The sequence below is a fragment of the Pipistrellus kuhlii genome, unplaced genomic scaffold, assembly GCF_014108245.1.
Source record: "Pipistrellus kuhlii isolate mPipKuh1 unplaced genomic scaffold, mPipKuh1.p scaffold_m20_p_7, whole genome shotgun sequence".
NCBI classification, from domain to species: Eukaryota; Metazoa; Chordata; class Mammalia; order Chiroptera; family Vespertilionidae; genus Pipistrellus; species Pipistrellus kuhlii.
Genome location: NW_023425573.1, coordinates 24,734,657 through 24,750,324, shown reverse-complemented (window position 1 = coordinate 24,750,324; position 15,668 = coordinate 24,734,657). Strand labels below are relative to the sequence as shown.

The 15,668-nt window shown below is 37.7% G+C and overlaps 2 protein-coding genes across 3 annotated transcripts in view; both read right to left on the bottom strand.

Annotated features, from left to right (window-relative positions):
* The window catches only part of SP100 (SP100 nuclear antigen), a 209,050-nt gene that overhangs the window by 11,271 nt on the left and 182,111 nt on the right, over positions 1-15,668 (bottom strand). For both annotated transcript variants that reach the window (XM_036421342.2, XM_045575612.1), the window contains 6 exons: positions 9,760-9,852; positions 8,443-8,466; positions 7,200-7,253; positions 2,781-2,825; positions 2,101-2,172; positions 1,694-1,741 (listed from right to left, as the gene is read on the bottom strand). In XM_036421342.2, the coding sequence (XP_036277235.1) occupies positions 1,694-1,741; positions 2,101-2,172; positions 2,781-2,825; positions 7,200-7,253; positions 8,443-8,466; positions 9,760-9,852 (336 nt within the window). The remainder of the gene's footprint in view (positions 1-1,693; positions 1,742-2,100; positions 2,173-2,780; positions 2,826-7,199; positions 7,254-8,442; positions 8,467-9,759; positions 9,853-15,668) is intronic.
* Positions 10,022-15,001, bottom strand: LOC123651662 (cell division cycle 5-like protein). The gene is given in 4 exon segments (XM_045575627.1): positions 10,022-11,187; positions 11,189-11,356; positions 11,359-11,392; positions 11,394-15,001. Coding segments are annotated over 4 exon segments (1,911 nt in total). The 5' UTR covers positions 12,402-15,001; the 3' UTR covers positions 10,022-10,486.

Sequence of the window (15,668 nt, the reverse complement as noted above, 5' to 3'; positions counted from 1 at the left end):
AATTATCATTATTATTATTATTTTTATTCCACCTTCTTCTAAGTGTGCCCTCTCTCTTCTCACTATCTTGAGAGCCTTCTTTTATAAATCAAAATGTATTGAAGGGAGTTTCCCCATGATCAACGTTTTTCTTTAATGGGAGGTTAGAAGACACACATGATAATATCATCCTCCACTTCTGTTCTCTGAAATCCTACATCACAGTCTCATGTGAAGGACCTGAATTCCCAAACTTGTTGGCCACAACTACCTATTGCACAATGATTTTTCTTCTGTTTTTTAAGGAAGATTTCTAGCCATATTATTACTTTGAATTATGTGGATGGAAAATAACCGTTCATTTAAAAAACTATATTTTATTGATTTTTTACAGAGAGGAAGAGAGAAGGATAGAGAGTTAGAAACATCGATGAGAGAGAACCATCGATCTGTTGCCTCTTGCACACCCCCTACTGAGAATGTGCCCTCAACCAAGGTACATGTCCTTGACCAGAATTGAACCTGGGACTTTTTATTCCACAGGTTGATGCTCTATCCACTGAGCCAAAAACAGTTTTGGCACCCCTCAATTTTTAGTGTTGTCTCCCCATGTGAGGCCTTGCTGGGGGATCAGAGAGCAGGATGACAATGAGGAACTTAGCAGGAACAGTCTGCCTTCCCTCCTTGCTCTCTGCCTTGTTTCATTTCTCTTTCATGTGAACTTTCTGTATGGCTTTCACTCTGTGATTCAGGGTCGGGTGCTCTAGAAGAAACTGCAGATCCCCCAGGAAGAGGTCCGCTGTACATCCTTGGGGTGGGGCACTGGGTCTGATTCTGCTGAAGTAGGGGTTGAAAGTATTTTAAAAATATATATTTTTATTGATTTCAGAGAAGGAGGGAGAGGGAGAGAGAGAGGAACATCATTGATGAAAGAGAATCATTGATAGGCTGCCTCCTGCATTGAGCTCACAACCTGGGCATGTACCCTGCCCAGGAATCGAACAGTGACCTCTGGTTCATAGGTCAACGCTCAACCACTGTGCCACATCAGGCAGGCTGAAAGTCTTAAAATGAACATTAGAAGCAGCAGCACCTACTCCTGTCCTTCTGGCCAACATTGAGGGAGATCCATGAAAGATATACACAGTCTTCTGTCTGGGATGGGGAGGGTAGCTTGTCCCTGATCCTTTCAGAGTCAGTTCTTTTAAAGCTGGAGGGGGCCTAGGAGGCCACTCAGTTGAGTTCATCTACCACTCACCCATTTACAGAGGAGGAAATTGAGGCAAAAAGAAGAAATGACAAGCAAAAATTACATAATCAAACAAATATTAGAAATTAGGACACAAGACTTATATTACCACTCAGGGTCCCCCTTGGAGGGCCACCGATGGGTCTCTATGTGATCAAGAGAAGGGTCAATTAAACAGCATGTTAGTCACACACTTTATAGTTTTCTCCTTAAAAGTTATCAGTGTAGTGAAGGGAGCCCTTCATAAGCCCAAGGAGGCTTGTGCTCTCTCACAGATCAACTGATCAGCATCAATAAAATGGGTGTTATCAGCCACGTGTTGTATTGTTGAAATTGCCAATGATGATCATGATGTTTGTTACCTGCTCTATAAGCCAATTAAGAAATTGGTCACTCAGAACACAGGGTATAAAATAAAAATTTAGATGCTTAATTACTAAAAGAATATAAACCACTTCTTTTTACCTCTTTTTCTCCTTCTTTTCAAAGGCCTAGTGTTGACTGCTTTTGTCCCTATGGGAGAAAAATAACATAAATGTCTCTTATTTATAAAATTGCATTGCAAATAGTCGAGTTTTAGAAAAACACCACAGCTGTATTTCTAACTACAACATTAGCAGTTCAGCAGAGCTGGCCCTGCCATGGCCCCTAGGCCCTGGATTCTGTTTGTGAATTCATTACCAAGTTACTTGTTTGCAGTGTTATCTTTCAACCCCTAATGCATTTTGGAATTGACTAAATCTGATATCTTCCTCAACAGTTTGTATAGTTATATACAGTTATTAGGGAAATAAGTTTGTTACTTAAGGCAAAGAATATAGCACGAGAATTTAGATATTTAGTAATTGAAAATGTATCTTTAAAATTTTTACCTTTTGGTTTGCTTCTTTTCCTTGGTACTCTGTTATTCAGAGACTGGATTTTATCTCTGCCGCTGTTTTTCACTGAAAAAATAAAACAGACACTGTGAAAAATCACATTGTATATAATATTGCTTTTTAAACATTCAATTTTTACTGTAACTTTTCAAGAGCCCAACAAGACTTATATAACAAGACTTATATAAAGAAAAATATATAACCCATAGCCTTATATTTAACCAAGCCTTAAATGTTTAAACAAGTTTAATTTTTGATTTAATTTTCTTTAATCTCACATTAATCCTAAGTTATTTATACCCACATTAATTAAAAAAGGAATTTAAGACAGAGTTTAATTTTCATCTCAAGAAACACTGAGAATAATAATAATGAGAGCTAATAGTGAACACATGCTTATTATGTGCCATACATGAATATATGGTGACAGAAATACTCAGAAGAAATGGGCAGGTTCTTCCTACCTGTTTGATGAAAGAGAAACATATTATGTGATTTAGGTCACTGTATTTTGTTACAACAATTCAATATGTACTCTTTGTTACAACAATTCAATATGTACTCTAAATAATCCATTAGCTATGAAGCCCATAGGCTATTTTGGGGCTAAGGCAAAGACAGGATCTGGCAGGAAGACTAGGTCTTTAAGTGTGAATTCTCACATTTATTCTTACCTTTTTGGGGACTGTTTTTTTTACTTATGTGCTTTCTCTTTTTTCCTTTAAACAGAAAATAAAATAATCATTTAGAATTATAAGTAGAGAATTACAAGCTTTATATGTCAGTAACCTTCAAATATTTTATTTTTGTCTATCTTGGTATTTTGTTTTGTTTTTGTTTATTTATGTTTGTTAATCCTCATCAAAATTTAGAGGATACTTTTCCACTGGTTTTTGGATGGAGTGGAAGGGAGGGGAGAGACAAAGAGAGAGAAACATTGATGTGAGAGAGGTACATTGATTGGTTGCCTCCTGCACTAGCTCAGACTGGGTATGGAGCCTGCAACCAAGGTACATGCCCTTGTGAACACAAGAGCCTTCTGTCCACAGGCTGGCACTCTGCCAAACTGGCTAGGGCTATTTTGTCTTCACTCAACTTTTGTGGGGATAAATCTCCAGGTACCAATACACCGTCTTGGTTGCCATCACACTGAAAGCAATAATAGCAATAAAAACAACCTACCTTTACACAGTACCAGTCCTTTACAGTATGCTTTTGCATAGTCATACGAGGTTTTCTTATTCACAATAAGGAAAATGTAAGAGCAGCTGAAATCAGGAAGAAGCTGACAGCAAATAAAAGGGAGTGTCAAGGAAATCAAGGAACAACAGATCTCAGACATCCCCAGCAAAATGTACATCCTGGCATTTAGAGGCTTGCCTTGAAAGCTAGCAGAGGTTGGTTCATGAGATTTAAGGAAGGAATCCATCTTCATGACATACCAGTGCAAGGCGAAGCAGCAAATGCTGATGTAGAAGCTGCAGGAAGTTATCCAGAAGATCTAAGCTAAGATAATGAATGAAGGTGACTACACTAAACAACAGATTTTTTTAATATAGAAAAAATGGTTCTATATTGAAAGAAGATTTCATGTAGAACTTCCATAGCTGGAGAAGATAAATCAGTGTCTGGCTTCAAAGGATAGGCTGACTCTCTTGTGAGGGACTAGTGCAGCTGTGACTTTAAGCTGAAGCCAGTGTTCTTTTATCATCCTGAAAATATTATACCAAGGCCCTTAAGAATTACGCTAAATCTACTCCACCTGTGTTCCATAAATGCAACAAAATAGCCCTGGATGACAGCATATTTGGTTATAACATGACTTACTATCACTGAGGCCTACTGCTCAGAAAAAAAAAAATTTCCTTTAAAATATTACTGTTCATCAATAAGGCACTTGGTCACCTAAGAGCTCTGATGGAGATGTATAATGACATTAATGTTACTTTCATGCCTGCTAAGACAATATCTATTTTGCAGCCCATGGATTAAGGAGTAATTTTGACTTCTAAGTTTTATTATTTAAGAAATACATTTCAGCCGAAACTGGTTTGGCTCAGTGGATAGAGCGTCGGTCTGAGGACTGAAAGGTCCCAGGTTTGATTCCAGTCAAGGGCATGTACATTGGTTGCGGGCACATCTCCGGTGGGGGGTGTGCAGGAGGCAACTGGTCAATGTTTCTTTCTCATCAACGTTTCTAGCTCTCTATCCTTATCCCTTCCTCTCTGTTGAAAAAAAAAAAATACATTTCATAAGACTATAGCTGCCATAGATAATTATTCTTCTGATGAAATAATTATCTATGGCAGCTATAGAAAAGTAAATATTCTGGAAAGGATTCAGCATTATAGATGCCACTAAGAATATTCTTGATTCATGGTAAGAGATTAAAATATCAACATTAACAGGGAATTTGGAAGAAGTTGACTCCAACCATCATGGTTGACTTTGAGGAGTTCAAGACTTTAGTGAAGGAAGTAATTGTAGATGTGATAGAAATAGCAAGAGAACTAGAAATAGAAGTGAAATCTGGAGATGTGACTGAATTGCTGCAATCTCTTGATAATTTTTGTTGCTGTTAATCCTCACTTGAAGTTATTTTCTATTGATTTTTTTTTTTTTTTTAAGAAAGAGAGTGGAAGGGAGAGGGAGAGACAGAGAAGAAACATTGATGTGAGAGAGACACATTGATTGGTTGCCTCCTGTACACACAATAGCCAGGTCTGAGGAACCTACAACCAAGGTATGTGCCCTTGACCAGAATCGAACCTGGGACCCTTCAGTCCACAGGCCGATGTTCTATCCACTGAGCCAAACCAGCTAGGGCTCATGATAAATCTTTTACAGATGAGGAACTGCTTCTTATGGATGAGCCAAGAAAGTGGTTCCTTGAGATGGAATCTACTCCTGGGGAAGAAGCTGTGAAAATTTTTGAATTACAATAAAAGGTAAAAGGTTTTGATAGTAAAAGAAATTAGTTGATAAGGGAGTGGCAAAGTTTAAGAGGATTGAATCCAATTTTGAAATAAGTTCTATTGTGTGTAAAATAGCATTAATCATATACTATAGGGAAATTATGTATAAAAGGAAGACTCAATAATTTAGCAAACTTCATGGTTGTCTTTTTTTTTTTTTTTTTTTTTTTTTTTTTAATTGCTACAGTCATCTGAGCCTTCTGCAACCACCACCCTAATCAGTTAGCAGACACCAACATACTCCACCAGCAAAAAGATTATGACTATCTGAAGGCTCAGATAATGGGTAACATTTTTTAGCAATAAAATATTATTTTTAAAAATATATTTTGCTCTAGCTGGTTTGGCTCAGTGGACAGAGCGTCGGCCTGCAGACTGAAAGGTCCTGGGTTTGATTCCAATCAAGGGCACATGCTCGGGTTGTGGGCTTGATCCCCAGTGTGGGGCATGCAGAAGGCAGCCTGTCAATGATTCTTGTCATTGATGTTTCTTTCTACCTCTCCTTCTCCCTAAATCTCTGAAATCAATAAAAATATATTTAAGAAAATTCACTCCCAGTGAGTCATTAAGATGGCGGGAGCCCTGGATCAACTTTCTTTTCTGTAAATCCTTCAATCGAGGGACAAAAATTAGTAGATAAACAGGTAAAGGCACTGTGCAATCAAAGAAGTGATTCAAACCATAATGTAATAGTGGAGGGAATATTTAATGATTTCCATCTCACATATACACAAAGAAGCAAAATTCAGCGATGCACACATGAAAAATTATCAAATATTTCGAACATACTAGAATTAAATATAGAATAATACTTTCTAAATATTAAATATAAATGCACACATGGAAAATGGTCAAATATTTCAAACACACTAGAATTAAATATAGAATAATACTTTCTAAATCTTCAACTAGAAATGGCTGTTGTAAATATGATAGTATTAAAGAGAAAAAGATGAGAAATTTGACTACCTACAAATTTATAACTTCTCTCAGGCAAGATTATATTAATAAATAAAAAATAAAAACAAGTGGGACAATATACTAGTAATATTTATAATCATATTTAATACATATCATATAAGAATTCTGTATTCATACAGCATAGTAAGAAGACAAACACCATACAGAAAGTACTGACATAACATTCCATGACAAAGAGTTTTACAAAGAAGCAAAACAAATGACTAAAACAAATAAAAAAATGTTCTACTGCACCAAAAATGAAAATAGTGCATGTTAAAGCCCTTAAATAAGACTTTTTATAGCTATTAAAATATTAAATGTTTTCATTGTCTACTAGAGGCCCAGTGCATGAAAACTCACTTAATGGAGGGGGAGTCCCTCAGCCCGGCCTGCCCCCTCTCACAGTCCAGGAGGCCTCAGGGGGCAGTGATGTCCCATCACACATCTGCTACTGCCACTGCCGGCAGCACAAGGTTTGGCCAGCCCTGGTTACCTGAGCCTTGGGTGGCTCTAAGAGGCTGGGCAGCCACTATCTGAAGATTGCTGCACCTAGGGCTGGCCCTGGGTGGCTGGGGGTCTGAAGGGACTGGAGGACTCTGGAGGTAGGTGCATGGAGCAGTTGGGCAGTCCTGGGGGTGGGCCCAGCTTTGCTGCACACCTGCTGCCCCAGTGGGGTTGAGGGGACTGGGCACCACTATCTTGTGGCTGTGAGCACTGCTATCTTTGAGGATGTGACAGTTAATTAGCATATTCTCTCCTTATTGGCTGTGGCGCTGCCATCTTTGCAATGGTGTGAGGGTCAGTTACCATATTCCATTTTTATTAGATAGGATGTATTAATTTTAAAAAGCAGGAAAAGGAGAGGTATGCATAGAATTGACCTATTTAGGTAAATAAAACTATATTCCAAAGTCTGCAAATACATGCATAGAAAAATTCTGGAAAGACATACACCAATGTTTATAAAACATATATATTTCAAAATCAGAATAAAAACCAACATGAATATATGAGCATTTTGAAAAAAAAATAGTTACTTTAAAAGGCATTGTTTTTTGCCTTATGAAAGGTATAGAAAATAATGTTAATAAATGTTAGCATTAAAAACCAGTTAATTTGTAACATAAAAATAAGTAAATTCTTATTCACTCTTACTTCTTTTCCCACTGTGTTTCTCCAAAATAGAACTGCTTCCAATATCCATAGTATCTAGAAAGTAACAGGTGGTGGTCAGAAAACTGTAATTTATAAGTAAAAATTACAAATGTACAAAAAATTAGAAATCTTATGACAATTCACATTGTGGAAAACTTGAGTTTATAAGGATGTCTGAGTATCTAAATGAATTAAACATACAAATTGATATCTAAAGTGTTGATTTCTCTGAGGCTTTTTCTTCCTCTTCACTACTTATATGCATCAGTTTCTTAAATTTATGAAATGGGTAGGCAGCAAATTATCCTGTTCAGGCTTTAGATTTAAAACGCACACACTTTTATTAATTTTAGAGAGAGAGGAAGGCAGAAGGATAGAGAGATAGAAGCATTGATGAGGGAGAGACATCGATCAGCTGCCTCCTGCTTGCTCCTGGACTAGGGATTAAGCCTGCAATTGGACTTGTGATGGAACCTGGAACCTCATGCTTCATTAATCAATGCTTAACCAGTCATTCCAACTGGACAAATAGCAAAAGTTAATGAGAAATCACTATGTAAATCAATAGCATGCTGGAGGGCAGCCTTTAAAACTACATCTTGGTCTTAAGAATAGTTATCTGAGGTCTTTTTCCTGACCATTTATTTGACTTTTGAGGTTTTTTTTTTTTTTTTTTTTCCCCAAGATTGTGACCAAGTGACACTATTATCTAGCAACAGAACATTCGGATTTCTTTGCTCCATGAATAAGGGTGGAAGTAACTATATAAATCCAACACTTTGCTATTGATACACTAATATAGTACACAAGGTACTGTTTTTTTTTTAATTAGTGTAATTCTACTATATCAATCCATGTAAAATCAACAGGACCCATTTTGTAATCATGATCTGCTGCCTTCCTGCTGTTTGAAGAAATAATGACAGAAAACTTCCCCTACATGATGAAAAAAAGACAAAATGGTCAAGTAAAGAAGATGTAAAGAATGAGATTCTGACATGGACTGGACCACTTTCCTTATCAAAGTGTCCTCAGCATCAAGGAGAGTAGGAAACAGGTACTCTGATTTCAGACTCCTGACATCCTGCAGCCTGGGTCCTGTGACTCTCACCTTCATAACTAACCTACTCCCTGCTGGTGAGATACCTAATGTCCTTGAGCCCTGATCACCTACCACTGACATACCAAGGATGTATAGTATCTGCTGAATCACCTCCACCACAAGATCATTGTGTGGCCTTACCCATCATGTCATATGCTTGGCTACATATATTTTTTAATTTTTTAATTTTTTAAAATAAATCTTTATTGTTCAGATTATTTCAGTTGTTCCTCTTTTCCCCCCAAATAACTCCCTTCCACCTGGTTCCCACCCCACCTTCTGCCTTTACCTCCCGGCCCCCTTCACTGTCCTCATCCATTGGTGTATAATTTTTGTCCAGACTCTTCCTGCACCCTCAAAACCCCCTTCCTCCTGAGAATTGTCAGTCCACTCCTTTTCTATGCCCCTGATTCTATTATATTAACCAGTTTATCTTGTTCATCAGATTTTTTATTCACTTGAATTTTAGAGTCACTTGTTGACAGATAGGTATATGTTGTCACGTTGTTGTTCATAGTTTTTATCTTTACCTTTTTCTTCTTCTTCCTCTACTTGAAGAATACCTTTCAGCATTTCATATAATACTGATTTGGCAGTGATAAACTCCTTTAGCTTTTTCTTATCTTTGAAGCTCTCTATCTGACCTTCAATTCTGAATGATAGCTTTGCTGGGTAGAGTAATTTTGGTTGTAGGTTCTTGCTATTCATCACTTTGAATATTTCTTGTCATTGCCGACTGGCCTGCATAGTTTCTGTTGAGAAATCAGCTGGAAATCATATGGGTACTCCCTTGTAGGTAACTAACTGGTTTTCTCTTGCTGCTTTTAATATTCTCTCTTTGTCTTTGCCCTTGGCATTATAATTATGATGTGTCTTGGTGTGGTCCTTTTGGGATTTATCTTTGTTTGGAGTTCTCTGCACTTCCTGGATTTGTAAGTCTGTTTCTTTCACCAGGTGGGGGAAGTTTTCTGTCATTATCTCTTCAAATAAGTTTTCAATATCTTACTCTCTATCTTCTTCTGGCATCCCCTTAATTCAGATGTTGGTATGCTTGAAGTTGTCCCAGAGGCTCCTTACACTATCTTCATATTTTTGGATTCTTTTTTCTTTTTGCTTTTATGGTTGAGTGTCTTTTGCTTTTTTTGTAATTGAAATCTTTGACTTGAATCTTGGGATCCTCTAGTCTGCTGTTTGATCTTTGTATTTATTCTTTATTTCAGTCAGTGTATGCTTAATTTCTAGTTGGTCTTTTTTGCTTCTGTACCTTCCATACGGCACCTTCTCCAGTCTCAGTGTACTTTTCTCTTTCCTTCTTGTTGTATAAATTTCACTCAGCCAGCCTTCCCATGGTTCTGGATTATATTTGTTTTGTTTTTTAGTTGTAGTTTTGAAGTGGTTGTGTGCTGCAGTAAGTTCAGGTGTTTTCCTATGCCACCATTTTGGTTCCTGCTTGGCTACATTTAGATCTTGCTTCTTGGCCTCTTGACTCAACACTTGGTGAACACATGACACAGGAGCACTTCTGATTTCCAAGTCCTTGGAGCTCTGCTCCTATGTTATGATTTGTAAAAAAACTTTAATTTGCAATTTTAATTTGTGCCCTTGACCTCAAATCATCCTCCTTTCCCCCTACATCAAAGGATGGCTCTAACTCTGAAATCTCTTAATCTATTGTTATTCCTTCTTATCTCTGTCCCTCCCTTTCAATCTATTTTCTCCCCCCTCTATTTTCTTTGCCCCAAATCTGCATCTTTGGCTTTCTGTTTTTTCTTTATGTGCTTCTCCCATAATTCCTCAATGACATTTTTTAAATAAACATTTGAATGTATGTATGTATTTATTTATATTTAGGTTTTGTTTTTATTTAAGAGTATACTCACAGGCAGCATTTAAAAATCAGGCTTTTAAAATAAAGGCCAAAACTGAAAAAACAATAACAAACACAAAAAAACTTTGTAAATGTGACACTGATAAAAGAGATAATTGTCATAATTTAAACTCTAAAATGTCCTGTGGGGTCAAGGGCTTTATACACAGAATGTGTTAGATCAATAATGTTTAAAATAAACAATCAAGAGAGCACAGATATGGACAAATTTGTCAAAGAAGATAAACATTTGTTTTAGCCTTCCAGAGTACAAAAACCAGCAATTAGTTCATCTTGTGACAGAACACATACTGTGCTTCACATTTTGGACTTTAATGATTCTTTCTCCAGCAACAAATCAGCGAATCTTTGCTGAAGCTCCTTTTCTCTTTCCTGTTGTCGCCGTACATCTTCTTTAAGACAGAGTAGCCTCCTGGGAATAGCAGAATCTTCATGTTTTTTGAGTTCTTCAAAAGTGTCTAACTCTAAGTAAGCCTGCTCAGTTTGGTCCCATAAGTCATTCAATTGTTTCATGAGCCCCACAACACAAGACTGGTAACCACCAAGCAAAAATTTCATCTTCTTTTCCATCTGTGCAGCTCTCTTGGCTTCTGTTGTCATATGACCCCTGTTTATCTCAAGCTTCTTTTCAAGTGACTCAATTTTGTCCTTTTTGCTTGCTAGGTTGGCCCGTGTGTAGCAGCTCTGCCGAGGGAGATAAAAAACTTCACTGTAGCATTCTTCCCACACCCGGTTATAAGCTTCACTTGAGAGTTCTCCATGGCTCATACCTTGTTTCACCACTTCCATCACCTGTACCAGAACATCTTGGGCCTTTTTCAGCTCTTCTTTAGCGAATTTTTCATAAGGGTTATGTTCCAGATAGGCAATGTGGTCTGAATTATTGGTAGCAAATCTTACAGATTTTCCTTTTTTACTTCCAGATGGTTCATAAGGGTGATGTAGAAGGTCATAATGAAGCACTGTGATCATTTCTTTTTTGATTAGTTCTCTTAGTGTTTGGAGCCCCTACAACCTGTCACTGTGGAGACACGCCTGAGAAGTCACTCTTGTGCAAAGGTGTGTTAAGTCCATCTTTTAATGGGGTGTCCACATTGGTCAGGGCCATGAGGTTCTGGGCTTCCTGCAGAATTCTGTCCTGAAAAGCTGGCGTTCGCGGTGTTCTAGAGCGATGCTGTTGTTGGTGACATTGTACTCAGACAAAAAGAGTACTGGAAGCCGAGTTTGTTATGCCAGATTCCTCAGCTGTTTGACTTGCAATTTCACTTGTTTGGCCTACTTTCACAACTTCCTGGAGTTCTGCATCTGAAATCTGAGGGGCAGGAAGTACTAGTCTGCTTTTCTTTTTAGTAAATTCAGAAACACCACTTGTTTGAAGAATAGCTGATGATAAATCAGATTCATTTTTCCTTTTCAAATGCTGCTTGTCTTTTTTTCTCTCTCTTCCTTCTTTTTCAGATATTAGATCACCATCAAGATCCTGTTGTCTTAACTTCCTGAAATCTGCATCAAGAGCCTGGTAGTTTTCCTCGGAAGTATCATAGAAACCATGAGCAGCCTTTTTTTCAAATGGGATTTCAGTATTATAACCAAGTCCTCTCTTCTTTTTTCTCTTCTGAATTTCTACGCCAGCTGCTTGAAGTTCTCTTCTCTTTTGGCGGGCAGCAAGACGCCTTGCTTCTTCAAACTGTTTCTCTCTTGCTTTCCTCTTGAACTTCTTTCCCTGAGTATTAGCCAGGTGGGCTCTAACTTCAGAAAGTATCTCAGATTCATCCTCGTCCATATTAATTGGATCAGGCTGCGTTGGTTTTGTATCTGGATTTGGGTCTCTTTCTCCAGGTATAAGTTTTTGTGGACCATTTGTTGTTTCCTCTTCATTGTCTATTTGGGCTGCTTTATCCAGAAGAAATTTATTGTGTTCTAGGCCCTGGGCAGCTGTTCTTCCAATGATTGGAGCGATGTTTCTCCACTGAGTTGGCATCAACTTGGCCAAGTGTAAGAGTTTTTCCTCTTCTTCTCTGGACCATTCTGTTTTCTTAATGCTTGGATTGAGCCACTCATCCCATCTGGCTTTGCATTGCTTTGATGATTTTCTATGCAGCAGTGAGGCAATCCTAGACCATTGGTTTTCCCCATATTTTATTACTGTTGCTTTAAGAATTTCATCCTCGGTATTCCTCCACACGCCCCCTTTAATCATAATTCGAGGCATCTTGGCGGCCAGGTGTCTCGGCAAGTGGTTGAGAGGAGCTTCAGAGAAGTAGCAACAGCATTGCGGCCACAAGACTCCACTCTTTCACTTTCTCCAGGCGTGACCTTCTGCTACATAAAAGCCATTTGTATTTATTTTTATGTGATGTTATTTTTCCCCCAGAAATACTGTTATATTTACATGTCTATACACATATATGTATAATTAAATTATTAAAATAGTTTTTGTAAGCATTCAATATAGATGCTCTAATTAACTAACATTGGCCAGACAAATTTCCAAATGTTGGAATACAGAGTCTAAACAATTATTTTCATTCACTAAACACATTTGCTAAGCTTCTGTTATGTGCCAGTTGCTGAGATGGACACTGATAACAATGTAGGACATATGACTACTGAAGTGTCAGTGCTTGTCAACTTAAGAGCAGCCATGACATTGAAACATAAAGAAGTGAATATATTGAAAGTTGAAGAATGTTAGAACACAGATCACACAAAGTACTCTAGAAGGAGGGGAGGGTACAGTAGGAAAAACTAGTACATTTGAGATAAGGGTCCCTTTCCAGAGTATGTATCATGGAGCAGGAGTTAGCCAGATTATGGAGGAAAGGGACCAAGGCAATAACGCCCCCCCCTTCCCCCCCCCCCAATGGATGGAGAAGCATGTGCAAAGGTCTACATTCAATTAATGCAAGTAACCAAGAGGAGCTTAAGGATGTTTGAATATGAAGTAGGAAAGTTAGTGGCAGTGATAATGATGGAGAAAGAGGCAGGAGCCTCAAGGTAGGTGGCTGTGGGGGCCACACAAGGAGATTTAACTTAATTCTAACAGAAGGTGAAGGACAATGGATTTTATGTAGGAGAGCAGCATCGACATATTTGCATTTTTGAAAGGCAAATTTAGCTAAATAACTTAGAATACGTTTGGTGTGAACAAAATTAGAAGCAGGACAAGCAGGAGCCTGTCACTTTAGCTCCAGTGAGAAGTGATAATAGACATTGATTAAAGTGATAGCTTGGTGATGGAGATCCATGGACAGCCTGGAGACATTTAAAAGGAAGAATTAATAGAATTAGGTTACAGAGGGCTATACTGATGACTCTGAGAATATGAACTTGAAGGAACAAGTAAATTAATAGTGTGTTTTAGAGCTGGAGAACACTGGGAACAGGTGCTGATTTTAGAGAAAAAGATGATGTGCTCTGTTTTAGAAGAGTTGAATTTCAAATGGAAAGACATCTAAGAGGAGAAGGCTAAGGCCTTTAAGACCTTGACCAGAGGTCTTGCTGATAGTTGGATGAATGGTTTAGAAGCTTAAAAGACAGGTCTGGACTGGAGACATATTGGATGGTGATTAAAGCTATAAGAATGGGTGAAATGCCTGCTGACATCTCTAGCAGTCTGGATGAATTACACGAATCATTTTGATACTTGGAGACACTTTACTTTGAAAACTCACTACTGGTGTGAACTACTACTTGTGCAGACATTGCTTTTGTCTTATGGTCATCTCAGATCCCACAATTTCACCATCTCCCCCTCCCTTTCCCACTTCCTTTATCTTCTCTACCATTTCTCTTATTTTAACTCTTTTTTTTTAAATTTTTTTATTTTTTTTATTATTATTTTTTAACTCTTTCTTTACAGTTCTTTTTGTGCCTCATCTAATTCCTCTCCATTGATTACTCTCTATATACATCTCATTCTCATCTATTTTTTTATGCTTCTCCCTCTGGATGTGGTTTCACTATTGAAATAATCCTCTTTCCACTGTCACTTCCCTTTTGTTTTTCTTTGCTTCTTTGCTTCCTTCTCTGTCTTATGTTGATCTTTTTCTGTTTTTATAATTGCAAACTTTGTCTTTACATTTTCTTCATCGATGTTCAGCTTAATCTTATAAATTACTACTTTTATCATCACTGACTTCACTATTGACCACTATTTCTTTTGCCAGTTTCCTCTGATCTGTTAGTCATGAACTTTATTACTATACTAGAGGCCTAATGCACAAAATTTGTGCAAGAGTAAGCCTTCCTTTCCCCGGCTGCTGGCACCAGCTTCCCTCTGGCACCAGGGCCAGGGCTTCCCTCAGACCACCCCGGTTTCATCTAGAAGTTCATTTGGAAGGTTGTCCAGTCTAATTAGCATATTACACTTTTATTATTATAGATTTCTGGTAAACTTTGAGACATATCTTGAAAGCCATCCTACTCCACCCCACAAAACCTGCATCTGGTGATATTTGGATCCCATGTCCAATTAGAAAACCTTGAAAATTACTCATATACCTTTTCATTTGATGACCTCAGCCTACCTTTTCCATTCTCCTCACATTATCTACTCATTGTCCCCTCCCTCCACTCAGGAGCCCCGCTTCTCTTTCTCTTTGGTTCTCTCAAAGTGGAGGATGTAGTCTTTGTGCTCCATTCTGTCTGTATATGAGTGTGTTCATTTGTGTGCACATGTGAGGCAATACGTTTTAGGGGAAAGAAGGAAGAGCTTTTCCTCTGTGCAGACAGGAAAACAAAGAGAACTGATAAGTAGTATCACAATTGGCTCCACCACAGTCTATCAGGCTGGCATATCTTCTGACTCTCTTCCTCTATTCATTTGAAGACAGGACACTGGACACTGAATGGAAGTAAGCAAATGACACACAGTACATGAAGACCAGGAACACACTTCAATGTGGTTATGATGAATTATGTTCACAGCTCAGATGAGCTAGGGAAAAGTATGCCTACTCCAATGACTACACCTCACATACAACAGATACCTGTTTTTTTTTATTTTTTATTTTTTTATATCTATCCACACCTCATTTTATTATTACTTCTCAGTTTTTTTGCTCTGCCTTACACTTTCTGTCTCCATCCTGTTGATTTTGTGAGTTTCTCTGTCCTTGATTTCTTTTTTTAAATCAATGATACTGTTAATCTGTTTATTTTTATTTTCTGTCCATTCTTTTTAGTTTTATTATTCTAAGTGTTTTGTATATCATAAAGCTGGCTCTATTTCTACCTTTCTGATTTTTTAAATGATTTTCATATTTCTGTCTCCATCAAGATATTAATATATTAATATCCACACCAATATAGGTGGTGAAATATATATAGTTGTTTGCTAAATAAATTTTCTTGTATCAGGCACTGATACATTCCCTTGTGAATATGCCAGGTCCCTTGTACCTCCTCTTTGGACTTCGATCATTGAAATAGCCCTTATTTTCCTGCCTGTTACATACAACACTCATCCTTTTTGACC